General features: G+C 42.9%; 1 protein-coding gene across 3 annotated transcripts in view; it reads left to right on the forward strand.

Annotated features, from left to right (window-relative positions):
- The window catches only part of LMBR1 (limb development membrane protein 1), a gene marked incomplete at its 5' end in the record, with an annotated part of 123725 nt that overhangs the window by 85677 nt on the left and 13140 nt on the right, over positions 1 to 24908 (forward strand). For all 3 annotated transcript variants that reach the window (XM_081101868.1, XM_081101869.1, XM_081101870.1), the window contains 6 exons: positions 3939 to 4019; positions 7952 to 8028; positions 8667 to 8744; positions 14007 to 14080; positions 14314 to 14404; positions 16017 to 16083. In XM_081101868.1, coding sequence (XP_080957994.1) covers positions 3939 to 4019; positions 7952 to 8028; positions 8667 to 8744; positions 14007 to 14080; positions 14314 to 14404; positions 16017 to 16083 — 468 coding nt within the window. The remainder of the gene's footprint in view (positions 1 to 3938; positions 4020 to 7951; positions 8029 to 8666; positions 8745 to 14006; positions 14081 to 14313; positions 14405 to 16016; positions 16084 to 24908) is intronic.

Consider the following 24908-nt stretch of genomic DNA (forward strand, 5'->3'; position numbering starts at 1 on the left):
AATTGAGTAGTTTTGGGACATACTACCTGAATATCTCTGTACTCTCTTCATCCCCATTCTCTTATAATTGCATACTGAGCGTAAAATAATTAAACTCATGAGTTCTGGGGACACTGTGTATCATCCAGGGCATCGGAGGCCTCAGTGCCCCGAGCGAGAGGGTGTTGGGTCTGTCTCCAGTGAGCGATGGAGGGACAGTTCTCATCTCCTGGAAACCAAGGCAGGACTGAGGGCTCAGGAAAGAGGCCCCCGAGTCTCCTAGTGCACGCCCACTCCATGCCTGTGTGGGGAGCAGGGGAGAAAGGAGTGCTGCTTGCGCCCCCAGAGACCACATAGCACTCTAGGCTCCTTCCTCCTGAGTCCTGCTTCTGTCTGTCCATCCCGTCCCCAAGGACAGACATTGTGGGGCCTCCCGGCGGTTTCCTTGAGGCCCGTCTGACCTGACGAGGTGTGCAGGGTTCAGGCAGCGGGAAAGACAAACGACCTCTCCCCAGGCTGGTCTGTCTCCATGGGCCCCTTTTCTGTCCTAAGCAGTCAGTCCATTGCAGTGGCTTATGACAGTGACTGCTAACGGATAGAAGCTCACCCTCAAAGTATGTATCTTTCTCTCTCTCTCTCCTTCTTGTTTCTTATATGTAAGTAAGGCAGGTAAAAGCAAGAAGAAAGGGGAACTTAAAGTCCACAGAACAGAATTTAAGTTGCAAAGCATTAAATCAGAGGGTCGTTATGTGCTAATAGAAGGAGTGGTCCATAGGAAGCTGTAACAGTCCTGTAGGAACCAAAAGCACACACGCAGGACAACTTAGACAGATACAAACACATAATGAAAGTCCAAAACCGGGAGGGAGCCTCTCCCAAGGACAGCTGTCGTAGGGACTTCAGTTGTTCTGTGCCAGAGCTCAGCAGATACGAGAGAAAGAATATGGAGCTAGATAGACCTTCAGAGAAACCAGCAGGAAACACGACCAAGGCGAGCCCAGGTGTTGGATAAACACGAAAAGGTGACTGACCACCTTTAGGGAAATGCAAGTTAAGGTAACAATAAGGAAGCGTGGTGACAAATCAGATGGGCAAAACTTCAAGAGTTATGACATCCAGGCCAGGGAAGAGTATGGAAAAGGTACTTTCAAAAGCTGTTGATAGAAATGTAAATTATTGTGACAATATAGGCTATTATAATAAACTAGAGGCCCGGTACACGAAATTCATGCATGGGTGGGGTCCCTCTGCCTGGCCAGCAGTTGGGGATTGGGGCCGATCAGTACCATCTCACCCAGTCCCGATTGGGGCCGATCGGGGCCGGTGGCTGGGGAGGGACCATAGAGGGACCGCAGAAGGGCTCCAGGCCGTGTCTGGCCCCATCTCGCCCAGTCCCGATCGGTTGGACCCCAGCAGCAAGCTAACCTACTGGTTGGAGCATCTGCCCCCTGGTGGTCAGTGCACATTATAGCAACCGGTCGGTGGACCGCTGGGTCGGACACTTAGCATATTAGGCTTTTATATATATAGATTGTAACTTACAGCGCGGAATGCTCAGCATGCACTTTCCTTCCAGTCCCTGGTCTTAGAAACCTCATGTCCTTCCAAGGCTCTGCTCAGCCTCTTCAGCTGCCACATGAAGTTGCATCGTGTGTGTGGAAACCCTTTGCAGGCTCCATGGGTGTGTCTTTACTTCTCTTCAGTTCCAATTACCCAACATAAGGAGACACCCTCATTATCAGATAACACTGTCGTGGTAAGACCCCTGCTCAGCCTACTGCAGTGGTTTTAAATAGGTCATAGGTCACCCTAGATGGTTTGCCTCAGTGGATAGAGCCATGGCCTGCAGTCTGAAGGGTCCTGGGTTCGATTCTGGTCAAGGGCACATTCCTGGGTTGTGGGCTCAATCCCTAGTAGGGGGTGTGTGGGAGGCAGCAGATCAATTCTCTCTCATCATTGATGTTTCTCTCTCTCCCTCTGCTTTTCTCTCTGAAATCAATAAAAATGTATTAACAAAAATAATAAATAGGCCATGAATCAAACGTTGCTGCTCTCCTTCCAGTCCCCTCACCCCTCCTTTGTCTTTGCTGTCCTCCCCCCCCTCCCCCCCCACACACACACGTTCTGCTGGGGTCTGTAAAAGGATCAGGATTTCAGCTTCAACCAAGGATGACATTTCCACACGGCCCTCCTTCCCCGCCCATCTCTGTCCCCAGTCCTGTGGGGTCTCTCCTTCCCTCCCCTCCATCCAACTTGGTGGGCCCTGCTCTGCCCCCTCCTCCTGCAGCCTCCTGTCTCCAGCTTCCCCCTTTCTCCTCTGGGGGCAGAGCTCCCCAAAGGCAGTGTGGAGCAGGGCTGTGTGGGGTGGGGTTGTGTGCAGAATTGTGCGGGGGCTAGCCCAGGCGGGGCCTTGGAGGAGAGCTGGGGTGACGGGTCACAGGGAGGAGGAGGGAGGGATGTGGAGCCTGTCCTGTGGGAGAGGCACCAGGCTCCTCGGCTGCCCCCACCCAGCAGCTTTTTTAGGCTCCTTTGCAGCTGTCACCCTCCCCCCTCACTGCCTCCCACTTCCTTTCAAGTTTTGGACTCGGGTTTCTCCGACTCAGGCCCCCCCCCCCCCTCTGCTGAGTCCCCAGGAGCCCGAGGCTGCCCCTTGGCCTCGGGCAGGTGCACCTGGCCTGTCACCCCCCCCCCCCCCATGGTGCTACCCACTCTCTTGCAGTAGTTAGTGAAACTTAATAAAAAGAAGCAGCTCTGAAGATTATAAAGTGCATACTGAGAACACCACAGGCTGCGAAGGGCTGCCAGTCCACAGCTCTCGGATCAGGCCTCTCAGATCATGTGTAGCAGCCTCCCGTGCCAACCAGCCCCTCCTGGCTCCTGCCCGCCTCGCCCAGGGCTCGGGCCAAACCCTGGGAGCTTCCTGACGGCTCTCACCTCACACCTCACTTTCCAATCCAGCGCCTGCAGCAAGCTAGCCTATTGGTTGGAGCATCTGCCCACTGGTGGTCAGTGCGCATCATAGCAACTGGTCGAGGAGTCGAACTCCCAGTGAAATTCTGGTCGAGGGGACAATTTGCATGTTAGGCTTTTATTATATAGGATTATAATATTTTGGGGGAAGTAAACCTTTAACACGTTAAACGCCCAGTCAGTCACCAGTGACTGATACTATACTTTTTGTCCGGAAGACAAAACAGGCTGGGCGCTTAACGTGTTAAATATCTCCTATATGTCAGTGCTCACACCCTTTGACTCAGCAGTGTGTGTTTTGGGAATCTGCACTACAGAAATAACAGACCAGAATGACCTGGGTGTGCCTGTAGACGTGTGTACTGCAGCATTGTTTGTATGCATCCCATCGGAGGAACTTGACTATTCATAAGTGGAATAATCTTGAATAAAGCTGAAGGATGTCCACACTCTGGAATATTATGTATTCAGCTGTTAAGGACTTGTCACTGTCAATGTGGACACATCATTGACTAGGAAAGCAAGTGGAAAAATAATGCATCTGATTCAACCCATCCTTATAAACCCCATGTAAGATATATGTGAATGTGTGAATACGCACCTGAATATGAAGAAAGGCGTGGACGCATCAACCACATGGTCAACTGTTGTCACTGTAGGAAGGTGGGATGGAGAAGAGATCTTGATTTTCTTTGACTTTATAATAAGCACATAATACTTTTATAATTAACAAAAATTAATAATAGATCCATTAAGAATTTTACCAAAGTAATACATTTTCTAGGAAATGTAGTGTTTCATCATGGATGTTTTAAGTGGTTAAAAAATGTATGTACTTTTCTGTGAATCACAGCAGCATTTGTTTTCATTCTCTATAATCAGTATTTGCAATGTGTTATTTTTATATTTTAATGGGATGTGAGGGCCACCTGTTCTATACTTCTAGGTGTTCTGTTGTTTTACTTCTAAACTATGTTTGCTTTCCACAGGACTGTCTTCACCAGCGGACTACAATGTAATGGAGCTGGAACAAGAACTTGAAAATGTAAAGATTTTTAAGACAAAATTAGGTACATTTTCCCCCTTGACTTGATTTCTTATTAAAGTCTTTCCTGTAGTCTGAAATATTTAAAAACACATTAAATCTTTAGTTTATGTTACAAGCTTCAATCTGTCCAAGCCATTTGGGGAGAGGATAAGCATGCATCAACTCACTTTTTGTTTTGTTTTTTCATGTTTACAAAATGAATTTTGAAAACAAACTGATTTTTAAAGGTGTCGTTCTATTGTCTTTTCACTTGCATTATTCCTGACAAGTAATCATCTGTCATCTTTATCTTTTATTGTGTCTTTATCTTCTTTTCAGATCTCCTCTTTATCATTGATTTAGAACAATTTTATTGTGATGTGCCTTTGAGTAATTTTATTTATGTTTCTTATCCTTTGGGTTCATTGATTTTTTTTTTTGACCTGGGAAATTATAATTGTCATCTCATGTGGAAACTTTTTGCCATTACTTTTCCAAGTATTTTTTTCTTCTTCTGTCTGTGCCTCCCTTTCCAAGGACTCCAATTTCATGTACAGTAGCTCTTATAAAGTTGCCCCATAACTCAAGGATGTTCCCTTACTTTTCTTGTGGTTTGTTTTCCTCTGTGTGTTTCATTTCAGATAGTTTGTATTGCTATGTCTTCATGTTTACTAATTTTTTTCCTCTCAGTGTTAGTCTGCCTTTAATCCCACCTATTGTATTTATTTCTCAGACACTGCCATTTTTATCTCTTGAAGTTCTGTTTAGGCCTGTTTTATATCTTCCATATGTCTAATTAGCATCTTTAATTTGATACCCACCTTTTTGAAAATATGGAATACAGTTTTAATAACACTTGTAATGTTTTTGTCTGCTAATTCTAACATCTATGTTTATTCTAGAAGAGTTTCAATTGATTGACTTACTATATTTTTGTGCCTGTTTGCATGCATGGCAACTTTGGGTACTAGCTACTGTGAATCTTACATTGTTCGGTGCTAATGTTTTTGTATTCCTGTAAGTGAGGAACTTTGTTTTGGGATGCAGTGAAGTTACTTATAAACAGTTTGATATTATCAGGCCTTGCCTTGAAGACTTGTTAGGCTGGGCCAGAATGACATTTCGTCTAGGGCAGCGGTTCTCAACCTGTGGGTCACGACCCCTTTGGCGGTTGAACAACCCTTTCACAGGGGTCGCCTAAGACCATCCTGCATATCAGATATTTACATGACGATTCCTAACAGTAGCAACATTACAGTTATGGAGTAGCAACGAAAATAATTTTATGGTTGGTGGGGGGTCACAACATGAGGAACTGTTTTAAAGGGCCAGAAGGTTGAGAACTACTGGTCTAGGGCTACTAGTAGTAGTTCCCTGCTACATCCTACCCAGTGTCCCAGTGTCTTGAGGGAGCAGCATGGTTCTTGACCCTTTGTGATTGTTGTATGCTGTTCCTTTTACTCATTATGGGGTGGTGCTTTCATCAGCCGTGGGTGCTTTCTTCACATACCAGAACTGATCATTACCCTCCTTCAGTCCTCGGGGTTTCTCTGTGCAATAGTCTCCTCTCTGGCACTTGCTCTGCAAAATCCTGCTGACTTGGTCTCTCCAGACCCATTGTATGTCCTCAACTCAGGGATGGAACTGGGCTCTGCTTGGGTTCCTCCTCCCTGCACCAGGGCCCGCCTGGGAGCTCTCCCTAGACAGTGAGCTGGGGCAGACACAGGGCTTGAGGGTTTGTTCCCCATCTTTCAGAGGCCATTGCCCTGCAGTGATCAGATGTCCCAGGCTTGAAAGCTGTTGTTTCATATACATGTATTTTTTGGTCTTTAAATTGTTTCAGGCTGGACAGTAACTCTGGTCCCCAAGACAGTTGTTACTCTGTCTTCAGAAGGGCAAGCTGAATATTATGTCGTTGAAAATCATATATGCAGTTCAGTCATTTTCATTTCGTAAACATCATTACATTGCTGCAGGTTACTTCCTTCATCCTGCTGTTGACGGATGTTTGAAATGTTTCCAGTCTTGTGCTAATGTGAATACTATTGGTATAGACATTCTTCTACGTATCTCTTGGTACAAGCGAAATTATAGGGTCACTGGGTGTTTCTGTACAACGTTTTCAGACAACCCCAAACCTTCCCAGGTAGTTGTGTTACTTCGTATTCCTGTGAGGCACCAGTAAGGCTCCCTGCTGCCCCCCATCCTTGCCAGCAATCCGCGGTGTGGACTTCCCCATTTGTCCCAGTTCAGGGCATCCGATTTGGTGTTCAGTTTGCATGATCCTGATTTGTGTTCCCAGTGTTCATTTAGCTTCTGCTTGAAAAACATTTGTAAGTATTTCATTTAGTGCTGGTTTGCTGGCAACAAATTCTCTCAGTTTTTATCTGAAAACATTTTTACTTTGCTTTCTTGTTTGTGGGGCATTTACATGGAATTTGAACTCTTCTCGGGCAATTTTCATCATTGTAAAGATGCCATCCAGAGTTGTCTCAGTGCCCTTGGGTCGGGCTGCTAGATTTCCTTTTGTCTTTGTCTTTCTACTGATCTTCCTTCACTTCTTTTCAGCTGTTGTAACTGTCGTCAAAATGATCACACTCTTATCTTTAATTACAATATTTTTCAGTTCTAGAAATTCCATTTGATGATTTTTCTAGATTCAATGTGTGACATTTGCCATCTCATCATTTGTCTTAGTGAGCATGTTCCTCAGTTACTTTAAGGCCACTTCCTGATAAGCCCACTATCTGGATCAGCTGAAAGTGTTTCTGTTCTTTTTTCCTTTGTCCTGCCTCCGGTAATATTTGAATAAATGCTAGACACTTTTTATGTGTCACTGTAGAAACATGGTCATAGTCTCTTCTTTTTGAAAGGACTTCCTTTAGCTTCTGGCAGGCAGTTAGAGTAGGGACAGATCCCTTTAATCTGAGATAGTTGGAGACTGGGTTTTGGCCTTTACTAGGGGGTCTATTTCCAGTTTGGTGTTGCTCCTAGAGTATAGCTTCTCCTTGGTCCTGAAAGCCTGGTTGTTTCTTGTTGACTGTTATGCTGTCTTCTTCATGAACCTTGAACTCTAGTTTTACCTTTCAAGAAACATAAGCCCGATGGAGCTCAGCTTGGCTTCTCTACCCCGAGCCGCACTCTCTGTTCCTCTCCTCAGCGCCGAGCTTTGCAGGGGCAGTGGCTGCATCGGGCTCTCCTTCCTCTCCTCTTCTCTGTCATCCTAGCCTCTCAAGTGCTGACGGCCTCAGTCGCCCCAAACTTCAATTTTTGTCTCCTTGGCTCTGCTGAGTTTGCTGAAAGCTTTGCTTTAGGAAAGTGGGTTTTCTTTCACCCACTGATTTCTGCTTATTTCTCAGCCTTGTGGGTCCATGCAGTTACATCTGGAAAATGTCGGGGAAGGAGTGTGCCTTCATTTCACAGACACTGGCCCCTCAGTGTTGATTGTCATGGTGATTCTGACACCTTCATACAGATTTTCAATAAAGTGAGTTTGATCCACCTTCTCCAGGTGTTTATGGCCTGGGGCAGTGTGACGTGAGGGAGCCCCTTGCAGCCCAAAGTGGAAGTTTGCTCTCAGCCTCTAGCAATGGGAGTGATGTGAGAGTAGAGGGGATTTTTACTCCTGTTACTTTAGTCATTCAAATCTGTATCAATATGTAAACCCATGTCAAATAAAAATATCTCTATATTTTCAGAGTAAGCTATAAATTAGCATTTTATTTCATTAGCAATTAAAATGCCTTTAAAGAGCTAAAATTTAAGCATCACAGGACTAAGTTGTTTAATGTAGCAGACTAACTCTAAATCTCTGATTTTTATGGCTTGTGGAGGAAAATGTAAAATAATTTGTGTTTTTTAAAAATTATATAAAAATAATGCATTCTGGTTATAGTAGTAAGGAATAAAAATGGGAATGTGAAGAGGATTTTGGGCCGTTTCTGAAATCTTCTGTTGTGTTGTTTCTCCTACTAGAGAGGCGGAAGAAGGCGTCGGCTTGGGAAAGAAATTTGGTGTATCCTGCGGTCATGGTTCTCCTTCTCATTGAGACGGTAGGAATTGATTTGCCTGGTTGCATAAAGCAAATTATTTGATATTTACTTTACTGTTTGAATATGGCAATTCCCTCAGCGAAGTGCAGGTAAACTGGTTTTCTATTAGTAAGATTAAAATGCATCCATGCTTCTATGTGCAAAAACTTGATAGAACCAAAATAGAAATGAATAGTAATTTTTAAAAAGTCCTCAAGCTTATCTATTTCTTCGTGAAAGCAGGAAATTCATTCTTTGTTTCATTGAAAATGCAGAACAGAGGAGGTGCTGGAAACACTGTCAGCTCACGGGAGGCTGTGGGCGGGCGTCAGGGAGCCAGTTCTGATGGATTATAACTATTTGTAACTTGGGGTGGGGGAGGTTGGATTTCCAGTTGGTGAGATCAGTGAATAAGTGGATCTGTGTTATTAGCATTTGTCACAAGTTTTGAAATTATAATAATTTATAGAATGTTTTAGAATTTGTTCTGGGGTTTTGTAGACAGTCTAATGACTTTAGGGTTTTATGTAGAATTTTTGTTTGGACTACTTTTCTCTCCTCTGAAGCATACAGTTGGTTGGCCACTTAGATTTTAATATATACGTATTGGCAAAATGTCTTTGAAATGTAGAACTGACAACTGACTTTTTGTGTCGTAGTCCATCTCGGTCCTCCTGGTGGCTTGTAATATCCTTTGCCTGTTGGTTGATGAAACAGCAATGCCAAAGGGAACGAGGGTAAAGTAGAATGTTTAACATGTCTTTCTTTTGCAAGAGTATCTGCATGTACACCCTGAGTGCTTCAGATAAGCCAGTTAGTCACCTTTCTTATGCGTATACTTTACATTGTGTGAATTTCTTTATGCAAGGGGCCTTCATAAATAGCATTTATAAACTACTATAGGCCCAATGCACGAAATTCTTGCAAGGGGCTCAGCCCTCGCAGCCACGGCTGCTGCCTCGGCCCTTGCAGCCCTGGCTTTGTCTAGAAGGTCGTCTGGTCTAATTAGCATATTATGCTTTTACTAGAGGCCCTGTGCACCGGTTTGTGCACCAGTGGGGTCCCTCGGCATGGCCTGCAGGGATCAGGCTGAAACCAGCTCTCCGACATCCCCCGAGGGGTCCGGGATTGCGAGAGGGTGGTTCTTGGGTGACACACCCAGAATCGGGCTCATCACCCGAGAACCGCAGTTGCTAAGTCACGTTAGCTTGGCAGCTCCTGTGTTGAGTGTCTGCCCCCTGATGGCTCAGAGCAGGGCCGATTGGGGAGTTGGGGCGCCGCCCCCTGTCATGCACAGAGCAGGGCGGATTGGGAGGTTGCGATGCCACCCTCAGTCATGCTCAGGGTAGGGCCGATTGGGGGGTTGGGGCACCACCCCCTGCCACACTCAAGGCAGGGTCAATGGGGAGGTTGTGGCGCCACCCCCGTCACGCACAGAGCAGGGCCAATCGGGGTTGGGGCGCTGCCCCCTGTCACGCACAGAGCAGGGCCCATCAGGGGGTTGGGGAGCTCCCCACTGTCACGCACAGAGCAGGGCCCATCAGGGGGTTGGGACACCGCCACTCTCACACTCAGGGCAGGGCCGATGGGGAGGTTATGGCTCTACCCCGTCACACACAGAGCAGGGCCCGTGGGGTGGGGGGGTTGGGGCGCCGCACCCTGTCACACACAGAGCCGCAGGGTGATCAGGGGGTTGGGGAGCTCCCCCCTATCAGGCACAGAGCAGGGCCGATCAGGGGGTTGGGGCGCCTTCCCCTGTCACGAACAGAGCAGGGCCGATAGGGAGGTTGTGGCCCTGCCCCTGTCACACACAGAGCCGTAGGGCGATCAGGGGGTTTGGGCTCTGCCCCCTGTCACGCTGATCCCGGTGCCGGGAGGCATATTACCCTTTTACTATATAGAATAGAGGCCTGGTGCATGGGCGGGGGCCAGCTGGTTTGTCCTGAAGGGTGTCCTGGATCAGGGTGGGGGTCCCCACTGGGGTGCCTGGCCAGCCTGGATGAGGGGATGATGGCTGTTTGCAGCTGGTCACACACCCTCCAGGGTGGGGGTCCCCATTGGGGTGCCTGGCCAGTCTGGGTGAGGGGCTGAGGGCTGTTTTTAGGCTGGGACTGAAGTTCCCAACTGCTCCTTTTTTTCTTTTCTTTTTTTTTATTTTTTTTATTCTGGGCCAGCTTTAGCTCTGAGGCTTGGCTCCAGCTCTGAGGCCTCAACTGCTGAAAACAGGTATCTGGTTTGTTTCGGTTCTATAATCGAAACTCTGTATCAACTCCAGCTCTGAGATCCCGGCTGTCTGAAAGCTGGTTTCTGGGGTTTTGTTTAGCTTCTATATTTGTTACAATGTTTTTTAAACTGCAAGCTCAGAGGCCAGCAAGGCAGGTGGGGAATGTTGCAGTCCTCCGTCACTGAAGCAAGCAAGCCTCATGTTTAGTTTAAGCTGCCTGGCTGCCGGCCGCCATCTTGGCTGGCAGTTAATTTGCATATCTTGCTGATTAGCCAATGGGAAGGGTAGCGGTCGTACGCCAATTACCATGTTTCTCTTTTATTAGATAGGATTATAGATGGCTTTGTTTCTGGTATCTGGATTGGCCGGGCCTTTTATCAAAAATCAGATACACTTCATATCAGAGTTTATCTTTGTTTTACTGAAATTCATTACTTGTGATTTTTTTAAAAAAAATGTACACTCTGAAATAGTGACATATGAAGAGTTTATTAAATGGGTTCATTGGGTTTGTGAGAGACGCAACTGTGTGGTTGATGGGAGTCCCACTTCAGGAGAGTCTACACTTTATGACACTGAGTCAAAATGTTCAGTTACTGGCGAGAGTAAGAGGTATATCTTTTTATGAGTTAACTTAGTTTTCTCTCGTTAAAAGATTGATGATTTTATTAAAATCTGTCAATTAGCTGATTTGAATATATTTTCATCAAGAAGGTAGTTACTGCTAAATATTCATAGTTGACATAGTTTTTCTAGATATCTCTAAACTTTTACATACTTAAAGTAACATTTAAGTTTTGACATTTATTATATTTTTCCAAGTCAGCCACTTTCCTATTCCCCATAGAAATGACTTAAAAACTTTTAGACTTTTGATGCCCTTCTCTCTCTAATACACCTGTTCTCTCATAGAGAAAAGCCATTGTCTATCTTAATTCCTTCCCTTCGGTCTATGATGAAGATACCCTGTTCTTCCCAAAGCTAATTCATTCAGACCTAGTTCTCGATTTAGATCCCTCCTCACACCATTGTCCCTCTTGCCATCTGTCCCTGCCACTCTCTCCACAGGGTGAGCTACCAGCAGGCTCCAGGTGCCTCATTCCACTAACAAGCAGCAGCAACAGCCAGCCTTCTCCTACAAGTCCGGTCTTCGTCTTTTGTTTACTCCCAATCCCATTGATAAGAGCAAGAAGTCACCTACTGTGTTGACTTCTAGCTACTTTTTAACCCATTCTTATATACTATATACTAAGTAAATCTTACGTCATAGTAGAGAGGGACTTATACCTGGTAGGCTCCTTGCATGATTGTGTAAATAAATCAGGTCACCTTAATCCTACCTGTGTAGGCCTCTGAAGACAGGGAATAGTTCCAAAATGTTTTTTATCACAGTTGTTGGGGAGGAAAATTTTTTTCTTCTACCCTTCTAGGTTCATTTGTCTGGTCTAAGAATTAAATTGACAAAGAGACAGAAAAACAGGAGAAAATAAAATTTAATTACATAAGTATATAGAGACCCCATAGAATGAGATCTCAAGAAATGATCAAAGTAGGGAATATGTATACCATTCTTAGACAAAGAAACAGTTACTTATGAAGATCGCACAAAACAGAGAGTTTGTGTTTGGGTTAGGGACTTAATTGAAGAAGTAACAAAGTTTGTTTGTATAGCGACCTCGGCCCTGAACTCCCTCTCTCTGGCACAGGGAGCTTTGTTCCTTGTGTTAGGGGAACAGGAGGCCAGAGTGTGCTTCTTGTACTGGCGGGCTTTCCAGCAACTAATTTGAAATGACCAACATGCCGCCGTGGCCTATTTCGGGGCAGCCTGCCCGAGTCCCATTGCAGTCAGTATGCTTATTATGCCTAAGTTAGAATGTATAGAGAATATTTATTATTTCTTGTTTTTGTTTTCTTAGTGTGACTATACATTTTTTTATCCTGGTATTTCTCTTAGATGTAATAGAAGCTGATGGTAAATAAGTCATTCATATTCATATAGTTGCTTTAATTAATAAGCTATGGAAATATTGTTCCCACTTCATTAAGAAATAATTTTTCTCTTGTTTGGTCTCATTGACAAAACTACTTCTCTGTTTGTTTTTTGAGTCCTAGATAAAGATAGTTTTTGAGAATAGGTACAATGTTTAGGAAAAAATTTATAGCATTACATTTTTTAAAATCTGGGTTTATTAAGTTATATCTTTTAAAACTCCCAAGTTTCCAAGGAAGATTTGGGGAAAGGACATTTCTAAGGGTTAGAAACAGGGTATGCACATTCACCTTCTTTCTGTGCTTAGCTTACTTTTGACATTTTTTTAATTGTATAATTTTTATATGTCGCCTCAGGGTTCGGATAATTATATATTTTATCCCTATTGTACTGTTATTGAAAGGTTAGCATGGAAGGTTAGCATGGTGGTCTGCCCGGGAAGGCTAAATAGCCACCTCTGAGGGTGATTAAGGAAAATGGAATTTCTTTAAGAAAAGGGCTGCACAGCACTGAGCCGGGGGACGTTGGGGTGATGATGGCGGCTCCAGGAGCTGAGTGTCATCCTTATACATTGTCACTGGCAGGACACTGCCATCAGTGGTTTGGGGGCTGAGTCGTGGGCTTGGAATGTGGGTGGAATGCATGTGAGTGATCAGGTGCCTTCAGGACAATTTCAGTTCCTTGTATGGTCTGACTCCTGGTGTCCGGCATCATGTTCCTGGTCTTTGTCTCCGGTTGGGGGAAGTGGCCATTAAGGGTTGTGTTGCCCTTGTTAGCGTAAGAAACATTCAGACCTCTGAAGAGTTTTTGTGAGTTTATTTGAGCCAAACTGCTGACAATTGCTGGGAAGCAGAATCTCAACATATTGGGATCATGCTCCTGAGAATGGCGGTTTTTCACCTAGTTTTGCAGGTTACCTCAAGGAGGAGATGTAAGTGGGTTACCTGAAATCCACGGGTGATCAGGGAGGTGAGAGAAAGCAAAGCGGGGAACCTCTGGGATTGGGGAAAAGTAAAATGATAGACACTTACCTACCATGATCAGGAAGCTGGTTTTCCCAGGGCGATGCTTATCCATTGCATTTGGATGTGCTGGCCCCTGCGATTTCCCAAAACACATAAAGTGAAATGATAGACACATGCTTCTTTTGCATAGGTGGGTACAGGATAGTTGACAGTCAGCAATGAACCTGATAACAGTAACAATGAGGGAATTTTTGGTCTCCATCCTGGTGCATTGGTTGTGCCCTAAGGGGTCCCCAAAAAGGGAAGTTACAAGTTACCCTGACATTCCACAGGTATGTTATCATAGATGCAAAAAGACAATAGGCTTGGTAGAGACTAGGACATGACTACCCACTGTAAATTTTTTAATTTAAAAAAGTTTTAATTTCAGGCCATCCTTTCTGGTTACTTTAAGTCCCTGAGTTAGCAAGGCCTCCACGCAGGCCTTCCATGAGCTAGTCAGGTTAGCATGTGGCCCCTTTTCGTCCACACCCTGTAGTCCTAACATATATTTTTAAAGGATTTCTTCCAAGCATATTGAAGAATTCACAAAATGCTCATATTATTTTGATAAGTAACTTAAATTTAAAATAAATCAGAAATATTTTGAGCCTGTTAAAATTGTTAACATGTGGTTGAGTTAGTTGATGAACTCTGTCTAATGTCAAGTTTTATTAGACCAAGTTCCTAATTTCAGCTGTCCTATATTTGTGAAACAACAATTTTAGGGAAACCAAATATAATAGTGTCATTGAATTCTGAAAAGTGTTTTTCCCCCCAGGGGCCTGGGATAGGAAATGCCTCGCTCTCAGCTTTTGGTTTTGTGGGAGCGGCACTTGAAATCATTTTGATTTTGTATCCTTTCTTTCACTGAAGCTCTGTCTGTTAACAAGTTTTCTGTCCAGTTTTCTGGGACAGTGGTAATTTACTAAGACACTTGCCCCGAGAAAAAACAAGGCATTCTTCCCCAGGCACTCCAAGTGGCTTTTGGTTTTGTTTTGAGTTTCCTTTGGGCCTTCAGACTTGGAGACTACTGAGAACTGAAGGCAGCTCACATTCTTTGGAGGTGTTTTCCTTGATTCTCACAGCTATCTGATGGTGTCCTCTGTCGTCGGTTTCTATAGCCTCCGCTTTTTTGGAGACTTTATTCCCAAAAAGGATGACACGACCATGACAAAGGTAAGGTGGTCTCGGGCGACGGTGCCTCCCCTTTGCCTTCCAAGCCAACCCGTGTGCTTTATTTAGTAATCGCCCTGCACGCTTCCGCCCAGCAGAGGCATTTGTAAATTGCGCAAACACAAACTGGAAGGTTTTCGGGTGGGAGCTGCCAGGGTGCCCTGTGTGGCTTGGACGACGTCCATTCACTTGTAAATGCGGAGGAGCCTAGCTTGTTAGCTGGCACAGAGGCTCTGAAAAGACGCTTTTCCTCCAAAGAAAATGCTCCGCTAATGAGTCACTTGGGCTGTGCTGACTGCACTTCAGGGAGCTCCTTTGAGATCTGAAGAACCTCTGTTGCTACAAGTAGTGGAGACAAAGTGTTTCAAATTTGAATAATTAAAGCAAGACGGAAGAGGCCTATTCAGAAACATTTTGCAATCTGAGGCTGATTTGACTTCCTACAATATGTCCTTGGCTACGGGAATAGCGCAGGCTGTGGCACAATGGGTGCTGCTCTGTAAAATGTTCCCACCGGCTGAAATGAGCGGCAACTACAGGAGCTGTGGGCTTCTTTTATGTTATTAAATATTCCATATTGTTATCCTATTTTAAGAGGGAACTTATTTCCTGTTCATCTCTCGATGTACCTAACACACTGTGAGTTTTTGAAACTCTGAGCGTAGCTTAAGTGATCACAGGTCTGATCAGCATTTCCAGCTCTTATTTATGATGAAGGAACTAGAGGCCTGATGCATGAAATTCTTGCAAGAGCAGGCCTTCCTTCCCCTAGCTGCTGGCACCGGCTTCCCTCTGGCACCCGGGACCTGGGCTTCCCTCGCAGCCCTGGCTTCGTCTGGAAGGTTGTCTGGAAGGACATCTGGTCTAATTAGCATATTATGCTTTTATTATTATAGATAAGCATAGGGTACATTGAAAATGAATGACTGGAATATATGTGTTTTGGATTTTGAGCTTTTTGATATTAAAATCTTATAACGTCAACATGTTAGAAGTAGATCTTATATAAATTATGAGCAGTAGTTGGCTTTAAAAACAGAGTCAGATATTAAGTGCATTAATTATTTAAAGAAATATATTTTTCTTGATTTCAGAGAGGAAGGGAGAGGGAGAGAGAGATAGAAACATCAATGGTGAGACAGAATCATTGATCCCTGGCCCCTGCACACCCCATACTGGGAATCGAGCCTGCAATCAGAGTATGTGCCCTGACCAGGAATCGAACCATGACCTCCTGGTTCATAGGTTGATGCTCAACCACTGAGCCTGGCTGGCTGGGCTAGGCATTAATTCTTTTTCACTTGACAAGCAAGCTGTTTTGAAATTGGCAACATCAGTCAATGATGTAAAATGCATTGTCTGAGGTAGAAAGTAACTTAAGTGTTCTGTAGCTTTACATTTGTGCCAGGCACTACCAATATTTTCTAGAACATACAGGTAGCACGTTAAATGTCTATAGGCAGTTTCTTCTTATTTTTCAATTCTATTGTGAAGAGTATGATTAAGAAGTTAGCAAGGTGCAGTAGGCACCTGGAGTGAACAGCTTCCCAGAGGGGATGGGTTCCGCTTATCATCCCGGTGCGTGACCGCCTGCTGCTCTTGTGTCTCCTGGCAGATCATTGGGAACTGCGTGTCGCTGCTGGTCCTGAGCTCCGCTCTGCCTGTGATGTCCAGAACCCTGGGTGAGTCCAAGCGGGATGTTCCACTCCACTCCACTCCTTCCCTCCAGTTTCCAAAGATCATCCTTCGAGAGACACCACTTCCTACTTCACGCCTTTACTCCTGCACTTCGTGATTTAGGGCTACACCAGAACACGCTTCTATCAAACGAAGGCCACTGATTTTTTAAAATTCTAATAATATGTCTTCTCAAACAGTGGACTTCTTTGTTCACTGACTAGTTAAGCTTTTGAGTCTCTAGTGAGGAAACTGATTTTTACTTTTAAAAATGTTTAATGTTTAGAAAATATTAAACTAATTTTTCTTAATATGAAATGTTTTAAAACATAATTGTATTTTAAAAAATTGAAAATCTGTCAGACTAATTTTAAGCTGCTCTATGTCATGAAGTGGGCATAAAGGCAGAGAGGTCTCGGAGAACCACGGGGACTTAAAGGGCAGCCTTTAGTTTAAGGATCTCATGTGCCTGTCATCCACGAAGTTTTCCTGTTTACAGAATTTTGATTCTCTAAAAGGAAAGCGTCCCACATTCTAGTGGCTGGGAAGCTTCCTGTGGCCCCTCCCCGCCTGTAAAGCCCTGTGGGCTCGGGATGCTCAGGGCTGGGCTTAACTATTACTCCGCGTGTTCAGTAGGAGCTCCGTTTTCCAGACTTAGGGTTTGACCTGAGAGTGTTCACCAACGATTAGGAAAAATCCCACCATTCAACCTCAGCAACTTGCTCACAACAAAAATGACAAGTCCGAGCTGCTTTTGTTTCAACTGGTGTATCGCATCATCATTTATTCAAGACCCACCCATCAGGGATGCGGGCGGTGCCAAAAAGCAGGCGTTATCCTCGTCTCTAATTCTCACAGGAATTTCATCTTTTAATAAAGAGTGAAATCTCCAATGAGTAGAGAGGGACCCCTCTCCACAAACTGACAGAGCTCGCTCACGCCTCACTCTTTTGTGTTTGCTTACAGGGCTTGTTATTGTTTTGACATCTGCTTATGGTGTGCTAATCTTGAAAATGCCAAAAATCTGCACTTTCGTTACTTGATTTGTAGCTAAATGTCATATGTATCATGACAGTCCAACAAATAATTTCTGTGTTATTACAGCTACCCTACCATTAGGTCACTTATGAAACCTACTGTGCTCTGTTATTTAAAATTGTTCATAGCAGTACTAGTATATACTTGTTTACGGAAGAAAATTACATGCTGAGTATAGTTTTAATACAAAGAAAACGAATGGCAAAATTTGCTTTTTTAAAGATCAACACATTAAATTCCTGAGTAGTTTGCCATAGAGATAAATAAAAAGGAGAAAAGGAAAGATGGAACAATTAAAAGGCAGCTAACAAATGCCCGGACCCAGCTGTCCAAACAGGATTAATGGCGTGCATTAGGGCGCAGTGGTCACGTGCTCCGCCCGGCACAGCACGCACGCACTACCTGTTATGCCAGTGGCACTGAATAGATGAAAAGGAGTAAGTGCACTGAACAGAGTCACAGAGGCTTTTCACAGCGTTAAAAAAGCAAATTTCTAGACAAAAAGAATAAGCTTTATTTAGTATTATGGGAAATGCAAACTTGGGAGTTACTTTGTAATTCCTCGGTTAACTCTTTAGAAGTGAGTCTTTGATTCTAAGAAGATAAAATATAGGGAATTGTCATGACTATTATCCTACAGTATAACGGGACTTTGATTTACTGGCTGAAAAGCTTATCAGACCAGAATAGAGGGTGTGCTTAAGCACGGATTCCAGGCTGTGGCGTCTCCTCTGTCTCATGCCTCCCACAGGGAGAGCCTGACCCCAGGAACTCAGCCCGCAGCAGCCCGCCACTCACAGTTAAATGAGACGCGAAGCAACAAGGAGCCTCATCACCTCCATTACTTGCAGCTCTTCTCTTAGTTTAATAGTTTTAAGTGATGATTATAAATTCAATTATAAATTGAAAATATATTGAATCCTGTATAAAAAATTAATTTGATGTTCTGGGAGGTTTTTTCTTTTAAATTTGCCAACTGCTACTGTTACTGTGTGGTAGGCATAAACTGTAGCTTTAGACTTACATGTCTGGTGTGACATGACACTTTTATTAAGAAATTCCTTTGGAATAGTTTCTTATATTTGAATATGGAAAACTGCACTAATTGAAAAATTAGTGCCAATTATGCTAATTTAAAAGTGACCACTAAGTAGATTTTATAAGCATATCATTTGCCACAAGGTCTGTGAAAAAAATTTTGACCTTTTATTTTCAGTCAAATATAATTAATATAGATGATCATTTTGTCACTTATAGGAAACACAACACATCTGTGCTTAACATTGTTTATTCGAACTCTTTAAACCCTTTGCGAGTGAGTAATGACACTCCTGGAGTTGGTGACCAGACTGGCTGGCTGCATGGTCAGACTTCAGTTTTGAAGAATGCAACATCTGGGGGATTTGGTGGCCAGATATTTAGTAAACAAAGGGGTCTCAAGGTGATTAGAGGAGATGGTTGACAGGTGAAATTAGAACATGATCAGGCCTAGTAAATGAACTATGGATGCTGGAGTTTTCTATAATAAAATATTTTAAAGGTAGCAGAGCATTTTGTAAGAACAGATTTTGTCTGGTTGCTGACATGTTCTTTTTTAAAAAAATATTTTTTTTATTGATTTCAGAGAGGAAGGGAAAGAGAAAGAGAGAAATATCAATGATGAGTGAGAATCCTTGATCCGCTGCCTCCTACTGGGGATCGAGCCCGCAACCCCACCATGTGCCCTGACTGGGAATCTAACCATGACCTTCTAATTCATGGGTTGATGCTCAACCACTGGGCTGCACCAGCCGGGCTGACGTGATTTTTATTATGCTCAATCAAGAAACAACAGAAGGATTGACATTTTTTGCATTCTTTATTTGAAATCTCCTTGAACCAGAAAATTTTTCTCAACTGTAACCAAAAGACTTTGTAGTACTTCTCCTAATTTCTATTTTAAAATTATTTTCTTCATTTTGAGGTTCTTTCTGTGACTTGTTAGTGGTGCAGGTTCCAAATGCAGATTTAAAAAATGTGTTTGTGGTATGAACACAAAAACTCGTACCCTTTTGAACCAGCCTGTTATTTGTGTCCTGTGCCCGTATTTCTCACTGGGGTCTCATACAGGAGAGCAAGTGCATTATTTGCTTTTGTTCTTTGATGAAAGAGTCCTGTTTCATTTCTGTCCTTTTGGAGAGGTTTTCTTTTGGGGTTTTGTAAATATATTCCTAATTTTTACACTGGGCCTTCTTTCCTTCTCCAGTTCTCAGTGTGAAATAGAAGTATAAATTATCATATAATTATGACTTTGATATAGAAATACTTTCAAACCTCATATTGAAAATTTCTCAACAAAACAATGTGTATATGACTTAGTCATGGTCAGTTATTTTGTAGAAAATAATAAATGAGTGGTACTGATGAACTTTTTAAAAAAATTTATTGACTTCAGAGATGGAGAGGGAGAAAGAGATAGAAACATCAATGATGAGAGAGAATCAATGATTGGTTGCCTCCTGCCTGCTCCCTCCTGGGGATCGAGCCCGCAATCCAGGCATGAATCTAACCTGGGACCAGAATCTAACCTGGGACCCCTCAGCCTGCAGGCCGATGCTCTATCCACTAAGCCATAACAGCAAGGGTACTGATGAACTTCTGATTGATTACTAATGTCCTCATGTCTGAACAGTCAGTTTGTATATCTAGTTAGGATTTTTAATAAAGAGGCAGTATTCTGAGTCAAATGTCTAAGAGTCTGGAAAGTAACCATGGCTCATGCTACACGCCCTCATTCCCAGTACCTTGTCATGTTCTGACACTGTCCTAGTTTTAGGGCTCACAGTCGCTCCCAAGAAAACATCAGGGCCACACATTATCCAAATAACTTAGCCATCTGTTGACACACAACCAAATACCTTAACTTTTAGTTTGTTATAAAATAATTTTCATATGAAAATAATTCCAGTTAGGATTATTTTGCTTGAAGAAGCCTTAAGATACAGTTTTAGAATGTTAACAATTAAAACTAGACTGTGAACTATAGTGAGGGACTAATTTGTACCAAGAATCAAGAGTGCTAACCTGGCTGAGAATATACATAGTATTGGCTGCCTCTTGCATGTCCCTCTGGGAGATGGAGCCCACAACCTCGTGGTGCATGGGGTCAAGGGTCAACCACTGAGCCACAGGCTGGGCGTTATGATTATTTTTTAATTGACCATATTGCTATTTATTTTCTATTTGACCTGTCTCTTCTTTGTTCCCCTTTATCTGCATTCTTACCTATTTAGTTGGCCTACTTGCTATAACTCCATTGTATTACTTGGATAGTTGTTTTATGGTTTATAGTATACATTTTATTATTATTTATATTTTTTTATTGGTTTCAGAGAGGAAGGGAGAGGGAAAGAGAGAGAGAAACATCAATGATGAGAGAGAATTATTGATCAGCTGCCTCCTGCACACCCCCTACTGGGGATCGAGCCCATAACCCAGGCATGTGCCCCTGACTGGAATCGAACCCGGGACCCTTCAGTCTGCAGGCCGACGCTCTATCCACTGAGCCAAACCAGCTAGGACCATTTTATTATTATTATTTTTAATAATTCTTTATTGTTGAAATTTTTATATATGTCCCCTTTTTCCTCTCATTGACGCCTCCTTCAGCCCTCCCCCGCCACCCCCCATCCCTGCCCCAGGCTTTCAGCACCCTATTGTCTGTTTCCATGGGCCATGCATATATGCATACAAGGTCTTTGGTTGATTATCTCCCACCCACCCATGCTCCACTGCCTTCCCTCTGAGATTCCGCACTCTGTTCCATGCTTCCATGTCTCTGAATCCACTCTGTTCATCAGTTTATTTTGTTATTTGGATTCCACATATGAGTGTGATCATGTGACACTTGTCTTTCTCTCACTGGCTTATTTCACTTAGCATGATACTCTCCAGGTCCCTCCATGCTGTCTCACAGGGTAAGAGATCCTTCTTTTTTACAGCTGCAGAGTGTTCCACAGCCTTTTTATCCACTCGTCTACTGATGGGCACTGGGCTGTTTTCAGATCTTAGCTATTGTGAATTGTGAATTGTGCTGCTATGAACATAGGGGTGTGTACATTCTTTCTGATTGGTGCTTCGGGTTTCTTAGGATATACATTCCTAGAAGTCAGATCACTGGGTCAAATGGGAGTTCCATATTTAATTTTCTGAGGAAACACCATACAGTGTTCCATAATGGCTGCATCAGTCTACATTCCCACCAGCAGTGTACGAGGGTTCCCTTTTCTCCACATCCTTGCCAGCACTTGTCCTTTGTTAATTTGTTGATGGTAGCCATTCTGACAGGTGTCATTTTAATTTGCATCTCTCTGATGATCATTGACTTTGAGCATTTTGTCATGTCTCTTGGCCATCTGTATGTCCTCTTTGGAGAACTGTTTATTTAGGTCCTTTGCCATTTTTTTTTTTTAACTGGGTTGTTTGTCTTCCTTTTGTTGAGTTGTATGAGTTCCTTATATATTTTGGATATTAACCCTTTATCAGATGTATCATCATCAAATATGTTCTCCCATAGCATGGATTCTCTTTTCATTTTGTTGATGGTTTCTTTTGCTGTGCAGAAGCTTTTTATTTTGATATCGTCCCATTTGTTTTCTCCTTAGTTTCCTTTGTCTCAGGAGATCTATAATAATAAAAGCCTAAGCAACCATCGCAACCGAACGGACGACTGAACAGGCTGCGTGGGGCGACCAGGCCGGCAGGGGGGTTAGTGAGGTGCAACCAAACGACTGAGCAGCATGCTGCGTGGGGCGACCAGGCCAGCAGCGGGGTTAGTGAGGGGCAACCAAACAATTGAACAGCAGGCTACATGGAGTGACCTGGCCAACAGGGGGGGCAGTTGTGGGTGACCATGCAGGCAGGGGAGGGCAGTGAGGGGCGACCAAACAACCCAATAGCAGGTTGTGTGGGGTGACCAAGTTGGCAGGGGGGTTAGTGAGGGGTGACCAAACGACTGAGCAGCAGGCTGCGTGGGGTGACCAGGCCTGCAGGGGGGCAGTTGGGGGCAACCAGGCAGGCAGGGGGTAGGGGCAATAAGGGGCAACCAGGCCGGTGGGGGGGAGAAGTTGGGGGTGACCAGGCCAACATGGGGGATAATTAGGGGCAATCAGGCAGGCAGTCAGGTGAGCAGTTAGGAGCCAGTGGTCCCGGATTTGAGAGGGATGTCCGAGGGGTCCCGGATTAGAGAAGGTGCAGGCTGGGCTGAGGGGAACCCCCCCCCCCCCCATGCACAAATTTTGTGCACCGGGCCACTAGTATATCTGTAAACATATTGCTATGAGAGATGTCTGAGATTTTGCTGCCTGTGGTTTCTTCTAGGATTTTTATAGTTTGACAACTTACATTTAAGTCCTTTATCCATTTTAAGTTTATTCTTGTGTATGGTATAAGTTGATGGTCTAGTTTCATTTTTTTGCATGTATCTGTCCAATTTTCCCAGCACCATTTATTGAAGAGACTCTCTTGACTCCATTGTATGCTCTTGCCTCCTTTGTTAAATGTTAATTAAGTGAAATGGCTTGGGTCAATTTTGGGGTTCTCTGTTCTTTTCCATTGATTGATACCTGTTCTTGTGCCAGTACCAGGCTGTTTTGATTATGGTGGCTTTGTAGTATAACTTGAGATCTGGTATTGTGATTCCTCCAATTTTGTTTTTCTTTCTCAAAATTGCTGCAGCTATTCGGGGTCTTTTTGAGTTCATATAAATTTTTGGAGTATTTGTTCTAGATCTGTGAAATATGCCATTGGTATTTTAATAGGGATTGCATTGAATCTGTAGAGTGCCTTGGGTAGTATGGACATTTTAATAATGTTGATTCTACCAATCCATGCACACGGAATATTTTTCCACTTGTTTATATCTTCTTCTATCTCCTTTTTCAATGTCCTGTAGTTTTCCAAATACAGATCTTTTGCCTCCTTGGTTAAGTTTATTCCTAAGTATCTTAATTTCTTTTGTTGCAATGGGATTGTTCATTTAGTTTCTCTTTGTGAGAATTTATTATTGGTGTATTAAAAACCATTGATTTTTGGGTGTTGATTTTGTATCCTGCTACATTGCCAAGTTTATTTATTAAATCTAGTAGTTTTTTGTTGGAGTCTTTAGGGTTTTCTATGTACAATATCATGTCATCTGCGAATAACGAGAGTTTTACTTCCTCCTTTCCAATTTGGATGCCTTTTGTTTCTTCTTCTTGTCTGATCGCTGTGGTTAGAACTTCCTGTACTCTGTTGAATAGAGTGGTGAAAACGGACATGCCTGTCTTATTCCTATTCTTAGGGGAAATGCTGTTAGTTTTTGTCCATAGGCTTGTCATATATGGCCTTTATCATGTTGAGAGTTTTTATCAAAATGGATGTTGGATTTTGGCGAATGCTTTTTCTGCGTCTTTCGATGTGATCATATGATTTTTGTCTTTCAATTTGTTTATGTGATGTATCACGTTTATTGATTTGCAAATATTATACCAGCCTTGCATCCCTGGAATAAATCCCACTTGGTCATGGTATATGATCTTTTTAATATATTGCTGGATGTGATTCGCTAATAGGTTATTGAGGATTTTAGTATCTATGTTCATCAGGGATATTGTCTTATAATGGTCTTTCTTTGGTTTTGGAATTAAGATAATGCTGGCCTCATATAAAGAGTTTGAAAGTGTTCCTTCCTCTTGGATTTTTTGAAATAGTTTGAGGGGGTATAGGTGTTAGTTCTTCTTTGAATGTTGGATAAAACTCCCCTGTGAAGCCATCTGGACCTGGGCTTTTGTTTGCTGGGAGTTTTTTGATTACTGCTTCTATTTCATCAATTGTTATTGGCCTAATCAGGTTTTCTGATTCCTCCTGATTCAGTTTTGGGAGATTGTATTTTTCTAGGAATTTTTCCATTTCATCCACATTGTCCAGGTTGTTGGCATATAGTTCTTCATAGTATTTTCTTATAATCCTTTGCATTTCTGTGGTGTCAGTGGTTATTTCTCCATTTTTGTTTGTGATTTTATTTACTTGGGTCCTCTCTCTTTGTTTCTTGATGAGTCTGGCTAATGGTTTATCAGTTTTGTTTATCCTTTCAAAGAACCAGTTGTTTGTTTCATTGATTTTTTTGTATTTTTTTTTTAGCCCCTATGTCATTTATTTCTGCTCTAATCTTTATTATTTCCTTTCTTCTACTTACTTTGGGCTTTTCTTCTTTTCTCTTTCTAATTCTTTAAGTGAAATAGTTTATTGTTTAAGTTAAATAGTTAGGGTTAAATAGTTGTTTTTTCTTGTGTTTTGAGGTAGGTCTGTAGTGCTATGATAAGTTTGTATATGAACTTCCCTCTCAAGACTGCTTTTGCTGTGTCCCAGAAATTTTGGGTTGTTTTGTGTTCATTTTCCTTTGTTTCCGTGAAGTTTTTGATTTCTTTCTTGATCTCGTTCGTAACCCATTTGTTGTTTAATAACATGCTATTTCGCCTCCATGTGTTTGAATGTTTTTGGGTGTTTTTTTTTCTGTAGTTAATTTCTAATTTTATTCCACTGTGATCTGAGAAAATGCTTGATAGGATTTCAGTCTTCTTGAACAAGTAGAGACTTGTTTTGTGTCCTAACATGTGGTCTCTTTTTGTGAATGATCCATGTGCACTTGAAAAGAATGTATATCCTGCAGCTTTGGGGTGAAATATTCTATAAATGTCTATTACATCCATCTGATCCAGTGTGTCCTTTAGAGTCACTGTTTCCTTGTTAGGTTTTTGTCTGGAAGATCTATCCA

This window comes from Myotis nattereri (assembly GCF_964212035.1).
Source record: "Myotis nattereri genome assembly, chromosome: 11".
NCBI classification, from domain to species: Eukaryota; Metazoa; Chordata; class Mammalia; order Chiroptera; family Vespertilionidae; genus Myotis; species Myotis nattereri.